Here is an 18,038-nt window from a genome sequence, read left to right on the forward strand (position 1 = left end):
ATCCCATAGGTTTTGGGTCATCGTGTTTTCATTGTCATTTGTTTCTAGGTATTTTTTGATTTCCTCTTTGATTTCTTCAGTGATCTCTTGGTTATTTAGTAGTGAATAGTTTAGCCTCCATGTGTTTGTATTTTTTACAGATTTTTTCCTGTAATTGATATCTAGTCTCATAGCGTTGTGGTTGGATAAGATACTTGATATGATTTCTATTTTCTTCAATTTACCAAGTCTTGATTTGTGACCCAAGATATGATCTATCCTGGAAAATGTTCCATGAGCACTTGAGAAGAAAGTGTATTCTGTCGTTTTTGGATGGAATGTCATATAAATATCAATTATATCCATCTTGTTTAATGTATCATTTAAAGCTTGTGTTTCCCTATTTATTGTCATTTTGGATGATCTGTCCATTGGTGAAAGTGGGGTGTTAAAGTCCCCTACTATGATTGTGTTACTGTCCATTTCCCCTTTTATGGCTGTTAGCATTTGTCTTATGTATTGAGGTGCTCCTATGTTGGGTGCATAAATATTTACAATTATTATATCTTCTTCTTGGATTCATCCCTTGATCATTATGTAGTGTCCTTCTTTGTCTCTTATAATAGTCTTTATTTTAAGCCTATTTTGTCTGATATGGGTATTGCTACTCCAGCTTTCTTTTGATTTCCATTTGCATGGAATATCTTTTTCCATCCCCTCACTTTCAGTCTGTATGTGTCCCTAGGTCTGAAGTGGGTCTCTTGTAGAAAGCATATATACGGGTCTTGTTTTTGTATCCATTCAGCCAGTGTGTGTCTTTTGGTTGGAGCATTTAATCCATTTACATTTAAGGTAGTTATCAATATGTATGTTCCTATTACCATTTTCTTAATTGTTTTGGGTTTGTTATTGTAGGTCTTTTCCTTCTTTTGTGTTTCCCGCCTAGAGAAGTTCCTTTAGCATTTGTTGTAAAGCTGGTTTGGTGGTGCTGAATTCTTCTAGCTTTTGCTTGTCTGTAAAGGTTTTAATTTCTCCGTCAAATCTGAATGAGATCCTTGCTGGGTAGAGTAATCTTGGTTGTAGGTTCTTCCCTTTCATCACTTTAAATATGTCCTGCCACTGCCTTCTGGCTTGCAGAGATTCTGCTGAAAGATCAGCTGTTAACCTTATGGGGATTCCCTTGTATGTTATTTGTTGCTTTTCCCTTGCTGCTTTTAATATTTTTTCTTTGTATTTAATTTTTGATAGTTTGATTAATATGTGTCTTGGTGTGTTTCTCCTTGGTTTTATCCTGTATGGGACCCCCTGCACTTCCTGGACTTGATTGACTATTTCCTTTCCCATATTAGGGAAGTTTTCAACTATAATCTCTTTAAATGTTTTCTCAGTCCCTTTCTTTTTCTCTTCTTCCTCTGGGACCTGTAAAATTCAACTGTTGGTGCGTTTAATGTTGTCCCAGAGGTCTCTGAGACTGTCCTCAATTCTTTTCATTCTTTTTTCTTTATTCTGCTCTGCCCTAGTTATTTCCACTATTTTATATTCCATGGCAATTATCCGTTCTGCCTCAGTTATTCTGCTCTTGATTACTTCTAGAGAATTTTTAAGTTCATTTGTTGTGTTGTTTATCATTGTTTGTTTGATCTTTAGTTCTTCTAGGTCCTTGTTAAACGTTTCTTGTATTTTCTCCATTCTATTTCCAAGATTTTGGATCATCTTTACTATCATTACTCTGAATTCTTTTTCAGATAGACTGCCTATTTCCTCTTCATTTGTTTGGTCTGGTGGGTTTTTACCTTGCTTCTTCATCTGCTGCATATTTCTCTGTCTTCTCATTTTGCTTAACTTACTGTTTTGGGGGTCTCCTTTTTGCAGGCTGCAGGTTCATAGTTCCCATTGTTTTTGGCATCTCCCCCCATTGGCTAAGATTGGTTCAGTGAGTTGTAAACACTTTTTCTTTCAGTTAGCTTAAAGCTTTGTAATGCTCTGGTCACTGGCTGTCAGCACAGTGGCGGTGCCTCATCCTCTTCTCCTCCTCGGCTGCTACATCACTTGGAACGCCATCTTCCGGGTCTCCCCCGGTGCATGCTGGGCCACTACTACCATAGATTTGGTTTTAACTTATCTTCTATTCCTGAATTCTCTCCTCTGGGTTTAAAATAAAATTATTACATTCTACTGTGAGTTTTTTTTTCTCAAATGTCATGTAATCCTAAGTTGTACATTTGGACTTAGAAATGTGGGAATAAGTTGATTTTTAAAAACTAGTTGTCATTGATTTTCTCTGGTGTTGGGTAGATCTTTCTCCACCTGAACGGGAAGGCATATCACTCATAGGGGAGTTTTATTTTGGAGCACAAAGGGACAGAAATAAGGGAGGCAGGTTGAATATCTTCCCTATAGTCAAAACAAAGAGGCCTTTACTGTAGGGTACCCATGAACCACAGTAGGACTCCAGACCTTTCAATTCATTCATAGAACCATTCTCTTGTTTGAAAGTAGAGACAGTCTCTTCACATATGGGTGTGGGGGTGGAGTACTTGTTATAGCTACTTTTGACATAGTATTTCAATTAATTATTCTGAATTCCACCTCATTTCTCAGTCTAACTCTTTGTACCTGTGAGTTCCTCACTCAGAATACCTCCACCTTCAGAGACTGTTCAGCTGCCTCTTCTTCTGCCTTCTGTGTTGTGAGCTGTTGCCTCCACAACATTTCATTTGTTAAAATATCCCCATATGGTTTCAGTCTTTCAGACATTTGTCAAAATCTCTGGTCAATCCTTGGTCCTTTATCCCCTTTTTAGTTCTATTATAAATGTATTCCCTTTTATACTTCTTTACTGTCATTTCAGTGAGGTTTAGAAAAAAAAAAAGTAAAACCTGCCATCCTGAAGTGGGCTGAATGAGTTTTAGATAAACCTCATTCTATTGAAGTCTGCTCCAAGGAAAAGGGAATCACAGAAAGAAGTCAGGCTATTTATGCTAATTTTTATGTAGTAGTTCCATCTTTCAAATTCTGTTCCCAGAAGATTCCTTGGCATTCTAAATATTAAAATGCTGGTTGAAATACTCTATTACTATATTATACATGATGCAAATTTAACAATTGTATGCAAATGCTAACTGTTATTAAACTACCCATACTGCACTATTAAAATGTGTATTCACTTGTTTACAAAGTTTATCGCTTACAAAGTATTTACATATATCTCAGTTGAGCATCATTACAAGCCTTTGAGATACGTATATCAGGTTATATTAGCTGTTGCATAGTGGTGAAGACAATTAGACTGCCTTGTTTCTAGTCTTGGAGTTGCCAGTTAACTTGCTGAAAACTATCTTAATCTTCTATAAACTACTTACTTTTTCTTATATCCAATTTCTTATCTGTAAACTTAGATTAATAATGTTAACTCCCTCAAAGGATCACGATAAGAAATGATAGTACTTGTAAACACTTAGAACAGGGCCTGGCACATAGTAAGTGCTCAAGAAATACTAGCTATTGTTATTATTTATTAGTTTTACTTCATAATTGTCTCTTATTCCCTTTTACAGATGACAAAGCTATGTGGCATCAGTCAAGTTTTAGTCTCAGTTAATAAGACACAGATCCTGGATACAAATTCATGTGTTCTGACTCTAAATTCAAGTTATTTCCAATACACCATATTGCTTCAACATGCTAAGAAGATTAAAGATGGAAGTTGGGAGTGATCAGAAAATTCTTTCTGCTCTCCTTAATCACTTACCAAAGATGCAGTGCTATGTAAATTCTACAGATAGAACCTTGGTGGGGGGAGGGGAGGTACTCTATTTGAAATAGACATTCAACATCCTTTATCTGTGCTTCCTCAACACTAACCTATTAAATCTTTGCCAAAACGTGCTGTAATTATTAAGCAAACATTTGCCCCAGTTAAAGGAGCTCATTGAGAACATGGATCAGATCATTCATTTTTTTTTTTAATTTTTTATTTAATTAATTTATTTATTTATGGCTGTGTTGGGTCTTTGTTTCTGTGCGAGGGCTTTCTCTAGTTGCGGCAAGTGGGGGCCACTCTTCATCGCGGTGCGCGGGCCTCTCACTATCGCGGCCTCTCTTGTTGTGGAGCACAGGCTCCAGACGCGCAGGCTCAGTAATTGTGGCTCACGGGCCCAGTTGCTCCGCGGCATGTGGGATCTTCCCAGACCAGGGCTCGAACCCGCGTCCCCTGCATTGGCAGGCAGACTCTCAACCACTGCGCCACCAGGGAAGCCCAGATCATTCATTTTTTGCATTCTCAGAGTAGTAGAAACAAAATTTATGTAAAATTTCAAGCTCAAGGATATTTGATTAAAGTTACTTAGCCAAAGGGGCATTAGTGAAGATACCAAATCTATGTACTCACTTTATGTTCTTGGACACTCTGGAGACAATGAACTTAAAAAAGTGAGACTCGCTGTGTGGACTTTTTAGGAAAGTTCATGCCACTACTGTCCTCCTAATCTCAGATGAGCTGAACCTCCAGCACACCAGTACATACAGGGTCAATGTTTAAACAAACAAACAAAATGGCTGTAGGCTCAAATCATCAAGAACCTACCAATGCACATATGATTTTCCATTAGTGATTACTCTCATTTCTGATCCTAAGATGAGATTGGAGGTTATAGATTCTAAAATTCCTTTGCTTTTGTTGTTTTTCTTTTCCAAATTTTTTTTTCTTCAGCTCACATGATGCTTATAGACTACGGAATGTTTGCACACATTGTTTCTGAAGCTTCACAGCAGTGGAATCAAAGCCTTCCAGGGCACGGAAGTTTTGTTTGTGGCAGGAAGAAAACAGATGGGATATAAATAGGTTTGGGTACCCCAGGGATATTAATGGTCTTGCATGAAAATAAATACGTACGTCTAAGTAGCATGCACATTACTTTTATTCTTCTCCATCTTATTTTCCCCTAAATCCAGTGTCACAGACAGTAGATCATTTTTAGCAATAGAAGAAATAGACAGGAAATTAGAATATAATTTTTCTTCCTTATCACAGGGCACCAGAAGGGCACAGATTAGAGTCTTGGAGTTGATACACCAAAGCTATATATAGCATTCAAATGATGATGAGAAACCTTTAGTGAATTTCAAACCAGACATGGAAGAGCTTCCATCTCATGATGATAACTTGCAAGTACTTTCTTTTTTTTTTTTAAGTTTATTTATTTAATTTATTTATTTTTGGCTGAGTTGGGTCTTTGTTGATGCCCGTGGGCTTTCTCTAGGTGTGGAGAGTGGGAGTTACTCTTTGTTGTGGTGCGCAGACTTCTCATTGTGGTGGCTTCTCTTGTTGTGGAGCACGGACTCTAGGCACGCGGGCTTCAGTAGTTATGGCTTGCGGGCTCTAGAGCACAGGCTCAGTAGTTGTGGTGCATGGGCTTAGTTGCTCCACAGCATGTGGGATCTTCCCGGACCAGGACTCGAACCCGTGTCCCCTGCATGGGCAGGTGGATTCTTAACCACTGCACCACCAGGGAAACCCAACTTGCAAGTACTTTCTAACAGATGGCATGGCCATCCACCTTTTTTAGGTATGTTGGAGAGATTTTTAAGAATGTAGCTGGTACTTATTTGTTGTCAGCTGGACTTAAGATTGTCATCAACCAGTGTCCATACTGGCAACCACTACTCATCAGAGTTTGATGAACTAATGGATCAGAAATCCCTAATAAATTATGGACAAAAAGAGAATGGGGGGCGGGTTCCTGAGGGGCCTGAGAAAAGGCTGATTAAAGCTTTAACAGAGCTAACTGGGCAAGGGCAATGTTGGCTTTTCCCAGGTCCCAAGCCAAGAGTTGGGGGCATGAGAGTCCTGTCCAAGCAATACTTAAGTATGGCAATGTTTAAGGTGGGTGTTCTGTCTCTTGTTTATTTCTCACTGCTAGCTAACCTCTATCCCTAACTTTGTATGCTGTTCTGACATGAAAAACCCAGAAGCCAGACATATCTCTGAAACTTCAGCAGCTAGAGTGGACTGCAGATGGCCCATTTCTGAGGACTGGATAGAGAGATTTGGGTTTGACATTAGATCTTCCTCATCTCAGCATGTGCTAGTGGTTGGTCCCAAGTTGGTTTCCCCGGGAAGTAGACTCTGACTTGGATATTGGCATACAGGATGTTATTAGAGGGGCTCTTGGGAGCAACACCCATAGTAAGGAGGGGAAGGAAGAGGGACTGGGCAGAGGGAGAAGTCCAGCTGGGCTGAAGTCTCAGTGGTGCATCTCGATCAGATCCACATGGAACTCTGAAGCTGGAATGGCCTTTCAGAGTTGTCCTGAGTTGGGTCCAAATCGAAAGACCCCTTGGACCTCCACATATCAGCCATTGGATGTGGGCCGCTCCAGGAAGGAGGGGTGTTCTCGAGCCAAGTGTTTGTCTTCACCTGAGGCCTTCTTGGGCAGGAGAGGGCTGACAGCTGAGGGCACGCTCAGTAGCTGTAATCCTAAAGGGAGGATCTGGATGGCAGATCACAGCAATCACCATGGGGTCTGATTGCAGTGCAGACAAGTCTCAGCTCAAGCACCAAACCTAGCCTGTGATTTGAAGAGCGTGCTGGCTCCTGGGATGTGCCCTGCCCAACTGTGAGCAGCAGAGTTTGCCTTTGTTCAAGGCCAGTTCTTAAGGTAGGGCCCCAGCTGGCTGTGATTGATCCCAGAGCCCCATGGAGAGCTGCAAGACAGTGCTGACACAGCAAGAAGAATATTAAATAAAGCCAACAGTGCCTGGCACCATCCTAAGCCCTCTCCAGGTGTTACTTCACGAAGTCCTCGCAACAACCCCAGGACGTAGGTAGTTTTGCATCTCACATTTGTTGAGGAGGCTGAAGGGACACAGGCAGGGAGGGGACCATGAGTCCCTCCTCTTCCCTCACTCAGAGAAGATGAGGAATTCAGGAGTCGTGGGTGGTCCCACGTGCACCACTGATCTTTCTTATTTTCCTGCATTGTCTTTAGGCTCAGATGCTCCCAGAGGACCAAGGTGCCTCCCCACACAGCTGGAAGAGGCAAAATGTCAGCCAGAGAGGGTGTTGGGGGCTGGTCTGTGGTCAGGCTTTCTGAGAAAGGACAAACTCTCCCCAAAGGATTTTCTGAGTTCTAAATACAAGAGCGGTGCCCGAATCAATTTGAAAGCATGCTTCAATCTGTCTTCAATTTATGTTCCCCAGATATAAAAGGGAGCGATCGTCAGGCTGTATACAAATATCACTTCCCCTTGGCTTCATATGCCCTGGGTGACTTTTTGGTCTCTGTGAATTATGAGACAGAGGACCTTACTGCTAAGGTGAGGTAGAGGTAACCCTTTAGTTAGGCTAAAGGGTCTTTAAGACTCCTCCCAGCTCTAAAAATTTTAGGTTGCTATCAAAGTCAATAATAATTAATAAAGAGAATTCAGAAGAAAAAAGAATTAGAAACACTCTGAGAGTATAAAGTGTCAGGTGTTCCTATAAATAATGGAATGCGGTTCTTACCTGTGGTTTGGATTCATGAGACAGAATTAATTCCCTTATTTCATAAACTTATTTTTTGAGATTTCAAATGGATTTTGCTTTTATTTTTTTAAAACATCTTTATTGGAGTATAATTGCTTTACATGGTTGTGTTAGTTTCTGCTGTATAACAAAGTGAATCAGCTATATGTATACATATAGCCCCATAAACTTGGCTGTGTCCTAGAAGTTTCAACACATTGTAAAATTAAAATCTAGACTGGCTTTATATCTAAATCCTGCTTGCTGCCCTCCCATTTCATCTCCTACTTTGCAGACTTAGTGGTGATGAAAACACCAAGGCCATCTTCAAAGAGAAGGTTACTTGAAGCAGCTGCCAGTCAAGCTTTGCTTTGGGGACTGTCACCTTTTCACTTTGTCTTCACCTGTACCCCTCACAGCTCATGGTGCTGAAGCTTGAGGAGTCTTGGAGAACAAACTGTATTTGACTAAGTAAATCATAGGCAAATGAGAGAATCCAGTTGGACAGGAAGAAGAAATTTCCAAGTGCAACTTCTAGCTCCATTCTTCAACATCTCTTGGGTAGAAGGCACTGTGTTGGGAGATATCAGACATGTGGCCACAGCTTCTATCTCCAAGAGGTCCTCAGTCTAGTGGGAGAAAAGAGACTCAGAAATGTCTAGCACTATTACAGAAATGATCAGCAGTTTAACAGATGTAGAGAAAATGTGTGAAAATGAGAAAATAATAATAATGGCTACCATTTATTGAATACTTATTAGAGACCATGTGTTTTATTAACAACTTTTCACTTAATCATTCCAACAACCATACATGGAAGGCATTGTTATTATTATCCTCATTGGATGGTGCAGAAACTTGGTTCAGAGAGGTGACATGCTTTCCCTTGGGTCACTCAGCTAATTTATGGTAAAGCCTGGATTCAAACCTAGATTTTTTTATTTAAGTATAGTTGATTTACAATGTTGTGTTAATTTCTGCTGTACAGCAAAGTCTTCAGTTATACACATATATACATTCTTTTTCACATTCTTTTCCATTATGGTTTATCACAGGATATTGAATATAGTTCCCTGTGCTATACAGTAGGACCTTGTTGTTTATCCATTCTATATGTAATAGTTTGCATCTACTAACCCCAAACTCCCAGTCCATCCCTCCCCCACCCCCCCTCCCCCTGGGCAACCACAGGTCTGTTCTCTATGTCTGTGAGTCTGTTTCTGTTTTGTAGGTAGGTTTGTTTGTGTCATATTTTAGATTCCACATGTAAGTGATATCATATGGTGTTTGTCTTTCTCTTCCTGACTTACTTCACTTAGTATGATAATCTCTAGTTGCATCCATGTTACTGCAAATGGCATTATTTCATTCTTTTTTATGGCTGAGTATTATTCCATTGTATGTATGAACCACATCTTCTTTATCCATTCATCTGTCAATGGACATTTAAGTTGTTTCCATGTCTTGACTATTGTGAATAGTACTGCTATGAACATAGGGCAAACCCAGATTTTTTTTGACACTAAATCTTTCCCTGTCAATTACTATACTCTTCTGCATCCCCTAAGGCAAGCACCCACTATTCTAACTTAGGAGTTTGAGGTGTGGTTGGCACTGAATGTGGAGGAGTGAATAAAATATGCAGTAAAACAGGAAGACATATATTCTGGGCAAAACGAATAGCCCAAGTGAAGATGGAAATATGGACAAATCCTGGGACTCTGCGGGTGGCAGCAGGGATGCCCACTGCACCAGTGAGTGTGTGGATGTGAATGGGGGGGCTCAGTGTACAGAAATGTGAGGAAAGACTAGGGAAAGAGTTACATATGGAGAGGTGGGGAGAGATTGAATATAGCTGTAATCTGAATCAGGCAGCATACCTGTGGAAGTTTCTCAGCAAACCTGTGCATTGTCCTGATATCCAATGTGATGAATTTTTGCAAAATTGTATACACTTCATACACACACACGCACACACACACACACACACATACACACACACACACGCAGTAACAGTAAGGTCTGTCCCACAGAGAGTTGAGCTCAGCTAATTCAAAAGCTGTATGGTACGGCAGAGGTTCTCAAACTTGAACGTCCATAAACATCCCCTGGGAAGCTTGTTAAAGCCCAGATTGCTGGGCACTAGCCCCAGAGATGCTGATTTCGTAAGTCTGGGATGGGGCCTGAGAATTTGCGTTTCTAAGCAGCTTCTGGGTGATGCTGATGCTGCCGTTCTGGGGACCAAGCTTTGCCTGGCGTAGAGCGGGGTGTGCCTTTGCTGTGAGTGAGAGGTGAAGAGGTTCCACATTTGAACGTTAAAATCATTAGCTTCCTGAGACCAATGTCATGTCTGTGTTCCTGTCTCCAGCTTTGCCCTCCCCACCCTGTTCCTTTCCAGGCCCCACCCTGTAGCATATGGTCTTTCAAAAACAGGAGTCTGATTACATCACTCTCCTTCTTAAAAATGTCACTGGTTCCCTAGGCCTTAGCGTCGTAGGTGAAACCTTCCAGAGCCCTTCTTACCTCTTTAGTCCCTCCCGTTCTCCTTTATAGGACACCATATAGGTCCCTGAAACAAACCACATTGCCTTTGACCTACATCTGAAATGCCAATCTCCCTGGGCCCACCTCTCTTCATTTGGTTAAATTCCACTTCGCCTCCAAGTGTTATCCTCGAAATCAACTCCATGGGAAGGCCTTTTAAGACCTTGGGCAATGCCCCTCGAGGGCCTCTGTAAAGTGCTCTTGCACCGTATAGAAATGGTCTGGTGACAAGGCTGAGCTCTCCACTAATCTTGGGACTCCTTGAAGGCAGACACTGAGTCTTGGCACTTAGTGCATGAATAAACAAGTTGATAAATTACAATTGAACTAGTGTCATTTCAGACCCAGCAAGAATTAACCATCATACCTGTTCTTCCTGGGGTAAAGGATTATGTGCTTTCTTAGAGTCTGAGCTACCATGGGAAAAACTCACTCACAAATAGCATAAGGAAATGACAACATGCCATTAATAACCCAGAAGAAGCTGTATCTGTTTTAGGATTTTTCCATCTGGGCACTACAAACCAGAAAAGCAACTGTTTTGCCTCCACAAAGAATGTATTTTTTTTTTAACAGCACACTTTCCAAAAGGACACTCCTTCTGCTGCATTTTGATCTAACCTGATTTAATTTAAAGTTTGGAGATGGGGTCTGACCTTATCTATCAGTGGCTGAGCCGTTGTCTCATGGAAATATGGTTTGAAATTCATTAATAGGGTAGCCTGTATATTGTAAGTTAGAAGCTCTGGGTTATCACTGATGCTTGCAATTGCTATGGAAACTGGGTTCATATGCACCTTTCAAAGAGTCTGCTTTAAAAAAAAAACGAAAAAGAAGGCTCCTTGCAAGAATAAGATATTATTACCCAGCATGCATAGGCAGGTTCAGTGATGCAAATATGCTCTGCCTACACAATGATAAAAACAATTTTTTATATTTTTAAGAGCTAATAATGTATAACTTTATATTAGAGAACTGTGTTTATACTGGTGAGAAAAAACGCCTAAGGCAGCTTTCCCCCCCTCAGCCCACCACCCCACACCCCTGCCACAAACACAGACACACACCAGCAATTTTCAGTTTTCCCCAGGCTTTTTGCAGCCTGTATCCTTAAATCTTCCAAAAGCCCCTGCACATGCAGCTTCAGCTGCTAAAGCCCAAGCGGTGTGGACACTGGCAAAGAGCTCAGCCTCTTCTACCCCCATCCCATCGCCAACGAATGTGTATAAATGCTGCATCCTGTAGCTTATGGACTGACTTTTCTATCTTAAAATGGTAGCACTAATTTGATCAAGTTTCTTATCAAAGATTTCTGCGTGTATTCTTCCTTACATTTGGGTTTTGCAGGTTCCATCCCTCATCTCTCTCCTTGCCCACATTTCTCCCTAATAATCCTAATCATCGAAGTATGGTATTGTGTTGGGCAAACGATTGTGTGAGCAGTCATCAGAACCCCTGGGGGAAAGTGTAGGCTGCTACCTGAGACTGGGGGACAAGGAGGCACACAGAAGTGGTTCCTGGGGATTAGCAGATACACACTACTATATATAAAATAGATAAACAACAAAGACCTACTATATAGCATGGGGAGCTATATTCAATATCCTGTAATAAACCATAATGGAAAAGAATATATATATATATTTAATTGAAGTATAGTATATAGTTATATAACTGAATCACTTTGCTGTATACCAGAAACTAACACAGCATTGTAAATCAACTATACTTCAATTAAAAAGAAAAAAGAAGTGGCTCCTGAGTGGTGTGGTCCTACACGGGACATCACCTCACTCCCCTGTGACTCCTAAATCATCTTTCCAGCCACCTCATTTCGTCTGCATTTGCTCTTCCCCACTCCTGCCTTCTGTCTCCACTTGCCAGCCTCTCTCCAAGGGGGGCCCTCCCCAAAGACCTGATTTGTCACCAGGGTAGCAGAGGGGTGGCAGGACTCTTAGACCATTTGTAAAACAGACAGGAACTGGCTCAATGGCCCAAGAAAGCGACATAAAATTTTAACACAGTAGAAAAATCCAAGAGGTTTATGGTCTTGAATGCTGTCATTACTTTCTCAATATTTCCCTACACACCTGGAGTCTTTCGTCCCCTTTTTTCTTCCCATTCTCCTTTCCTTCTGTCACGCTCCAGCCTGACGTGCCTCTCCTGCTGCCACTCTCCTGGCCTTCCTCCACACCCCCTCCCCAGCCATCTGGAGGAATGAAGGGATGAGGATATGCACCTCTCTCCCCACAGCACATACCAGCACCCTCCCTGACCCACGGTTTCAACAATGGCCCCAGTGTTCCAGAAAAGGACAATACAGCTGCATAAAGCATGAGCCAACAAAAGGAAGCATGGTTTACAGTCCACATTTTACATAACTGCTTCGCTTCTGAGACAGAGTATCTATAGTTCCTCATTCCAATAAGATAAAAACAAAACTCTCAGCATTGTCTAGTGGAAAAGGATTCTTCAAGAATGCAATGCAGAACCCTTTGTTACTCCCCTCTATGTCCTCATCTTTCTCTGTTTACCTCCCCACATGTGAATCCTTCTATGGTTTGCCCCCAATCCCTTTTGTACTGCACTCCTCCCCAAGCCCAGCCAAGTGTGAGCTGGGCCTCCTCTACTCCTGAACCAGATCAGGTCTCAAGGGCTAGGCTCCCTCTGTCCTCACCTTCAGACAGGAGGACCTCACAAGAGACCAGAGCTCCTCTGAAGGCCGGTGCTCTCTCTGCAGGCGTTTGGAAATCACTTCTTTGCTTTCAAGCAGTTACATGATCTAAACCAGGACTCGTCCCTCTTTTAATACAGGCATCCTCTTCCTCATAAGGCTTCATAAATGATCATTTCAGAACCATACAGGTCTCCCCCACTAGACTCAGACCTCCTTAGGGGCAGAGGTTGTATTTCATTCATCTTTCTCTCCCTAGCCCCGGCTATTGCCTCTGACACATGGCCGTACTTGGTAAATGTTCGTTCACTTGAAAGCGCAATTGACAAATATGCTTTCACCCAGTGGCGTCTTTGTATGAGTGAATGTCTCAGGTTCCTGGCTGAGCACAGGCTCAGAATAGGGCATGGGAGGACCTGGGGCTCGGGGCAGTGTGTCAGAGGGCACGGGCAGTTCCTAGATTGGAGAACATTCTCCTTAGACTGGTTGTACTTCTCAGCTGTACAGGAAAGCAGCCCTTCCTACACTGTCAGGACAGACGTGTGTGCTTAGGGGAGGGTGAGGGGGGGCCTTCTATCACCATCAAGGACCTGCATTGAGCCAGTATTGTATGGTGGGGAAAAGACCATGCCTGAGTCAGCCAGACAGGCCTGGGTGTGAATCCTGATTCTACCACCTAGCAGCTATAGACTTGGGCCAATTACGTAATTTTAATTATTTGAAATTTTCTCATTTCTAAAACGGGCAAAATACTGTTTTAAAGGATCGTTGGCATCATTGAATTTGATAAGGCTTTCAAAGCCCTGGTACCGAGTCTGACACATTGCATATACTCAATAAATGGCAATTAGTAGTAGAGGCCATGGTAGTAGTATTGCTTTAATTATTTGGTTGGGTGGAGAAGAGAACTATTCTTTTCCTCATCATTTCTTCACTAAGATTTTGTGTCCTCTTGATGACAGTTCAGAGTTAATGACTCACTGAGAGCTAGTCCTGACTTTTAAAGCTAGTGAACTTAAACCTCCATTCTTTTTTTTTCCCCCCTCATTTTTTTTCTCCCCTCCCTTCCCAACTCTTCACTTCTGGGTACCTCTTTCTCTCCTTTCACTTTTATAATCCCCACCCCCAATCAATATGCATACCATGTTCTTCATTTACTCTAAGGTGTGAAGGGCTGATAAGTACTGCAGTGTTACTCCCAGGTGATATTTGCACACAAAGAACAAAATCCTTTAAGTGAAAATATTAAGACGCTTTGAGTTCAGTGTTTGTCAAATTGAGGTTGTAATTTAAAGGAACCAATTTAGTGGCTCTTACTATCATTTTTAAAAATAATATCGTGCCTTATTACAACATGTTATTTAGTGTACTAACGTAGAGGGAAAAAATGGAAACAATTTCAAAGTCTAGGGGGAAAATGCATTTGCTTTGACCTTCAAGTGGAAGTTACTTTTTTTTAGCAATCCATTTATACCATTTTCTGTCCCAGGTTTTAAATAGCCAGCCTGGCTGAATTTCATACTTAAAAATGAGTGAACAAATGGTAACATCAAAGGGGTTAAGCAGAGGAGGTGATGCTGATAAAAAGTTGAAACTGGAACTGAACATTTTCAGATTCCTTTTTCCAAAGGAAAATCGAACAAATAATAAAGGTCCATTTTCTATGCATCCGAATACCGTGCCACTTAAGTAGGAAATCATGATGTGGAAAAAAATGTCTTTCTGGATTACATTTGACTAGGGTACCAAAAGCACTATGAATAAAAGGAAAAACTGATAAACTGAACCACATCAAAACTAAAAACTTTTGCTCTGCAAAAGTGTCTGTAAGAGGATAAGGTACAGATTGTGAAAAATTTGCAAATCAAAGAACTCTCAAAACTGAACAGTAAAATAATCAAAAAATGGGCAAAAGGCATTTCACAGAAGAGGATATACAGATTGCAAATAAGCACATGGAAAGATGTGCAACATCATTAGCTATTAGCGAAAGGCAAAGTAAGACATCAGGACACATTTATAAAAATGACTTAAATAAAAAATAGTGACAACACCAAATGCTGGTGAGGATGCAGAGAAACTGGAATGCTCACACATTGCTGGTGGGAATGTAAAATGGCACAGTCACTCTGAAAAACAGTTTGGCAGTTTCTTAAGAAACTGCAACTACCATGTGAGCCAGCAATTGCACTCCTGGGTATTTATCCCAGAAAAGTGAAAACTTAGTTCACACAAAAACCTGTACATGCATGCTCATAGGAGCTTCATTTGTAATACCAAAACCTGGAACTAGTCCATATGTCCTTCAGTGGGTGAAAGGGTGAAAAAAACTGGTACATCCCAGAAGGTTACATGCTATATGATTTCATTTATAGAGCATTCTTGAAATGACAAAATTATAGAAATGGAGAACACATGTGGCTATAAAAGGGCAACATGAGGGATTCTTGTGGTGATGGAATGTTCTGTATCTTGATTGTATTGACATCAATATCCTGTTGTGACATTGTACTATCATTTTGCAATATGTTACCACTGGGGGAAACTGGATGAAGAGTACACAGGATCTCTGTGTATTATTTCTCACAACAGCATGTGAACCCACAATTATCTCAGTAAAAATTTCAATGAAAAAAAAATGGAAATACACACAAAACCTTTGGGCTGATGTCTGTCTGTGTACATTCAGGAACTATAATCATGTCACTGGTTGCACAGGAGTCAGTTGTGAAAAAAAAAACCTCACTTGTTCTCTAAAAGCTAATTAGGACAAATGATGAACCAATAATAGCAAATTATTTAGCAGGCTGTAAACCAAAAAGGTGTAGAAATGTAGCAGTTGGATTCTTTTTCCTGACTATAGCACTTCTGCTATTCAATCTATTTTCTCCACATATTAAAAGCCTGAAGAGGCCATGATGGTTGAAATAGAAGTGACATTACTGCAACAAATAAAAGAATATTTGAGAGAACGAAGAGTTTCTAATATTTTGACAATCTATGATACTCCATAAAGCCTTGTGCTGTGTATGCCCCAGGAGGACTGAGGAAACAAAGGGTGGAGAGGGTAAGACAGGTCTAAGGAACTACTTAGATGATATTAGACTTTTACAAATAATTGATATCAAATCTGCCCATCAAGTGCACAAAAACAAAATAGACGTTGGCACCATTTTAACCTGATAATCCATGGAAAAAGGACTATTTTTTTGTTGAGAAAACGTTCAGTCATTTCCTTATAAACACACATATATGGAATCTAAGGAAAAAAAAAAAGGCCATGAAGAACCTAGTGGCAAGACGGGAATAAAGACACAGGCCTACTAGAGAATGGACTTGAGGATATGGGGAGGGGGAAGGGTAAGATGTGGCAAAGTGAGAGAGTGGCATGGACATATATACACTACCAAACGTAAAATAGATAGCTAGTGGGAAGCAACCGCATAGCACAGGGAGATCAGCTCTGTGCTTTGTGACCACCTAGAGGGGTGGGAGAGGGAGGGTGGGAGGGAGGGAGATGCAAGAGGGAAGAGATATGGGAACATATGTATATGTATAACTGATTCACTTTGTTATAAAGCAGAAACTAACACACCATTGTAAAGCAATTATACTCCAATAAAGATGTTAAAAAAAAACACTGAAAGCAAATAAAGGGAAAATTTAAAGGTAAAATGTAACAATAACTCTTATAATATATCCCCTCTCAATTAAACAGGCCAATCACCCTAAAGACAAGTATTTTTCAGCCTGAATATTTATCAGACTACATAACCCACTGTACCAATTGCATTTAGATTTTGTAACAAAACCTATTCTATAAAAGTTAGTACAGCTAGAAGTGAATATAAATCAGTCCCCCTTTAAACATTTAACACATCAAAAGCTATATGCTATGTACATTAACCAACAGTTTTCTCAAAGTAATGGGGCATTAGACGAATATCAGAATCGGTATTTGTGGCAAAGAACCAGACAGAATAGCAAGCAGGGATTTTTCCAGTTAACCTATTATTTTCTAAGTTTACCGTTTAATTATCGCAGTACAATTTAACTGATAAGTATTTCAGTACTTGAAACATGAGCTCTACAGAACAAGAAGCCGCGGGTTATAGTAACAGGGTTTGGATCTGACAAACAATTGCAGCGTTGATCAAACGTTGTCTTCTCGTCGTAGAATGACTGGGTCTGCAGTTCCTCGTCGCTGGTGGGGCCTTCCTCTGATTCCTCCATGGTGGTAGTCTTGTCTTGGCTGGTGGCATGCCAACTTTCTTTGTTTTCATCCTCCCCGTCCTCACGTTGTAGATCTTTGGAAATCAACTGTCTGGCCAATTTGATGTTCAGTCCTCGGTTGTAGTGAAGCTTCCTTTTCATTTCGAACTGCCGCTGTTTCTCTTGTTTGTCCAGGAAGATTTTGCTGGTGTGCACCCCATCCTTCTCCGGCTCCTGCACTAGATAGTTGAGCTCCGAGGTATCAGTGGTGGCTAATTTATTAGCTAAGCTGTCGAGGGTCATGGCTTCTTTAGTTTCGAAATCACTCTTTGCACCTCCTTCCCGTCCTCCTCCAGACCAAGCTGGCGAGTGCTGGGCTCATTCATCTTCATGAAATCGTTGTCTCTGTACGCTGGGCGGTAGGTCGCCAGGATGTTCGACTAATCCCACTTCTGGGACTTCCCGGCCCCGGTGTCACAAAGTCGAACGCAGGTGATGCCACAGTGGTCCCCGCCGCCATCCGCGCCGCCGTCAACGCCTGGGGGGCGGGGAAGGGAGGCCAAGAGGACCCATGTTTTTGTTTGTTTGTTTGTTTGTTTAATAGTGTAAGATAGGAAATCTGCCTTCGTTGCACATGAAACGGAGAAGCACTGTCTTGTGAATTTCTCTATCCCGTCTGTGTGCGGGCGGACCGTGTAAAACGTATTTCTCCCTGGGGGTCACAGGCCAAAGTTTCAAAGCCACTCCTTGGGTTGGAAAGATTGGAGGCCTAGGGGCTAGAGGACCCTTCCTACCCTGCCCCTCGGTTAAAGGTCCCAATGCCCAGCCACTTACACTGGCTGGGAACTCCTCCCTCTGCCCCTCCCCAATCCTCCATGATCACATATTGTTTCTTCTCCTATCCAGCCCTTCGCTACTGGCTTAAATATTTCAAGAAACTCCAATTCTGCCGCCACCCTGATTCAAGTCACCACCATCTCTGGTCGGGGTCACCGTCACAGCCTCTGAACTAGCCCTCACCCCCATCACCCCTCCTGCTGCCTTCCGACCTCTCATTCACCCTCTATTCAGTGTGGTCTTTTAAAAAACACCGTCAAATCTTGTCACATCTCTTTCAAACCCTTT

General features: G+C 41.4%; 1 protein-coding gene across 1 annotated transcript; it reads right to left on the reverse strand.

Annotated features, from left to right (window-relative positions):
* Positions 1 to 9,480: 9,480 nt before the first annotated feature.
* PPP1R2C (PPP1R2 family member C) lies at positions 9,481 to 17,790 on the reverse strand (the record flags this gene model as incomplete). Its single annotated transcript, XM_082377808.1, is given in 4 exon segments — positions 9,481 to 17,246; positions 17,249 to 17,353; positions 17,357 to 17,625; positions 17,748 to 17,790. Coding segments are annotated over 4 exon segments (912 nt in total). The 3' UTR covers positions 9,481 to 16,751.
* Between the last annotated feature and the right edge of the window lie 248 nt (positions 17,791 to 18,038).

Source organism: Balaenoptera borealis (assembly GCF_965194805.1).
Source record: "Balaenoptera borealis genome assembly, chromosome: X".
NCBI classification, from domain to species: domain Eukaryota; kingdom Metazoa; phylum Chordata; class Mammalia; order Artiodactyla; family Balaenopteridae; genus Balaenoptera; species Balaenoptera borealis.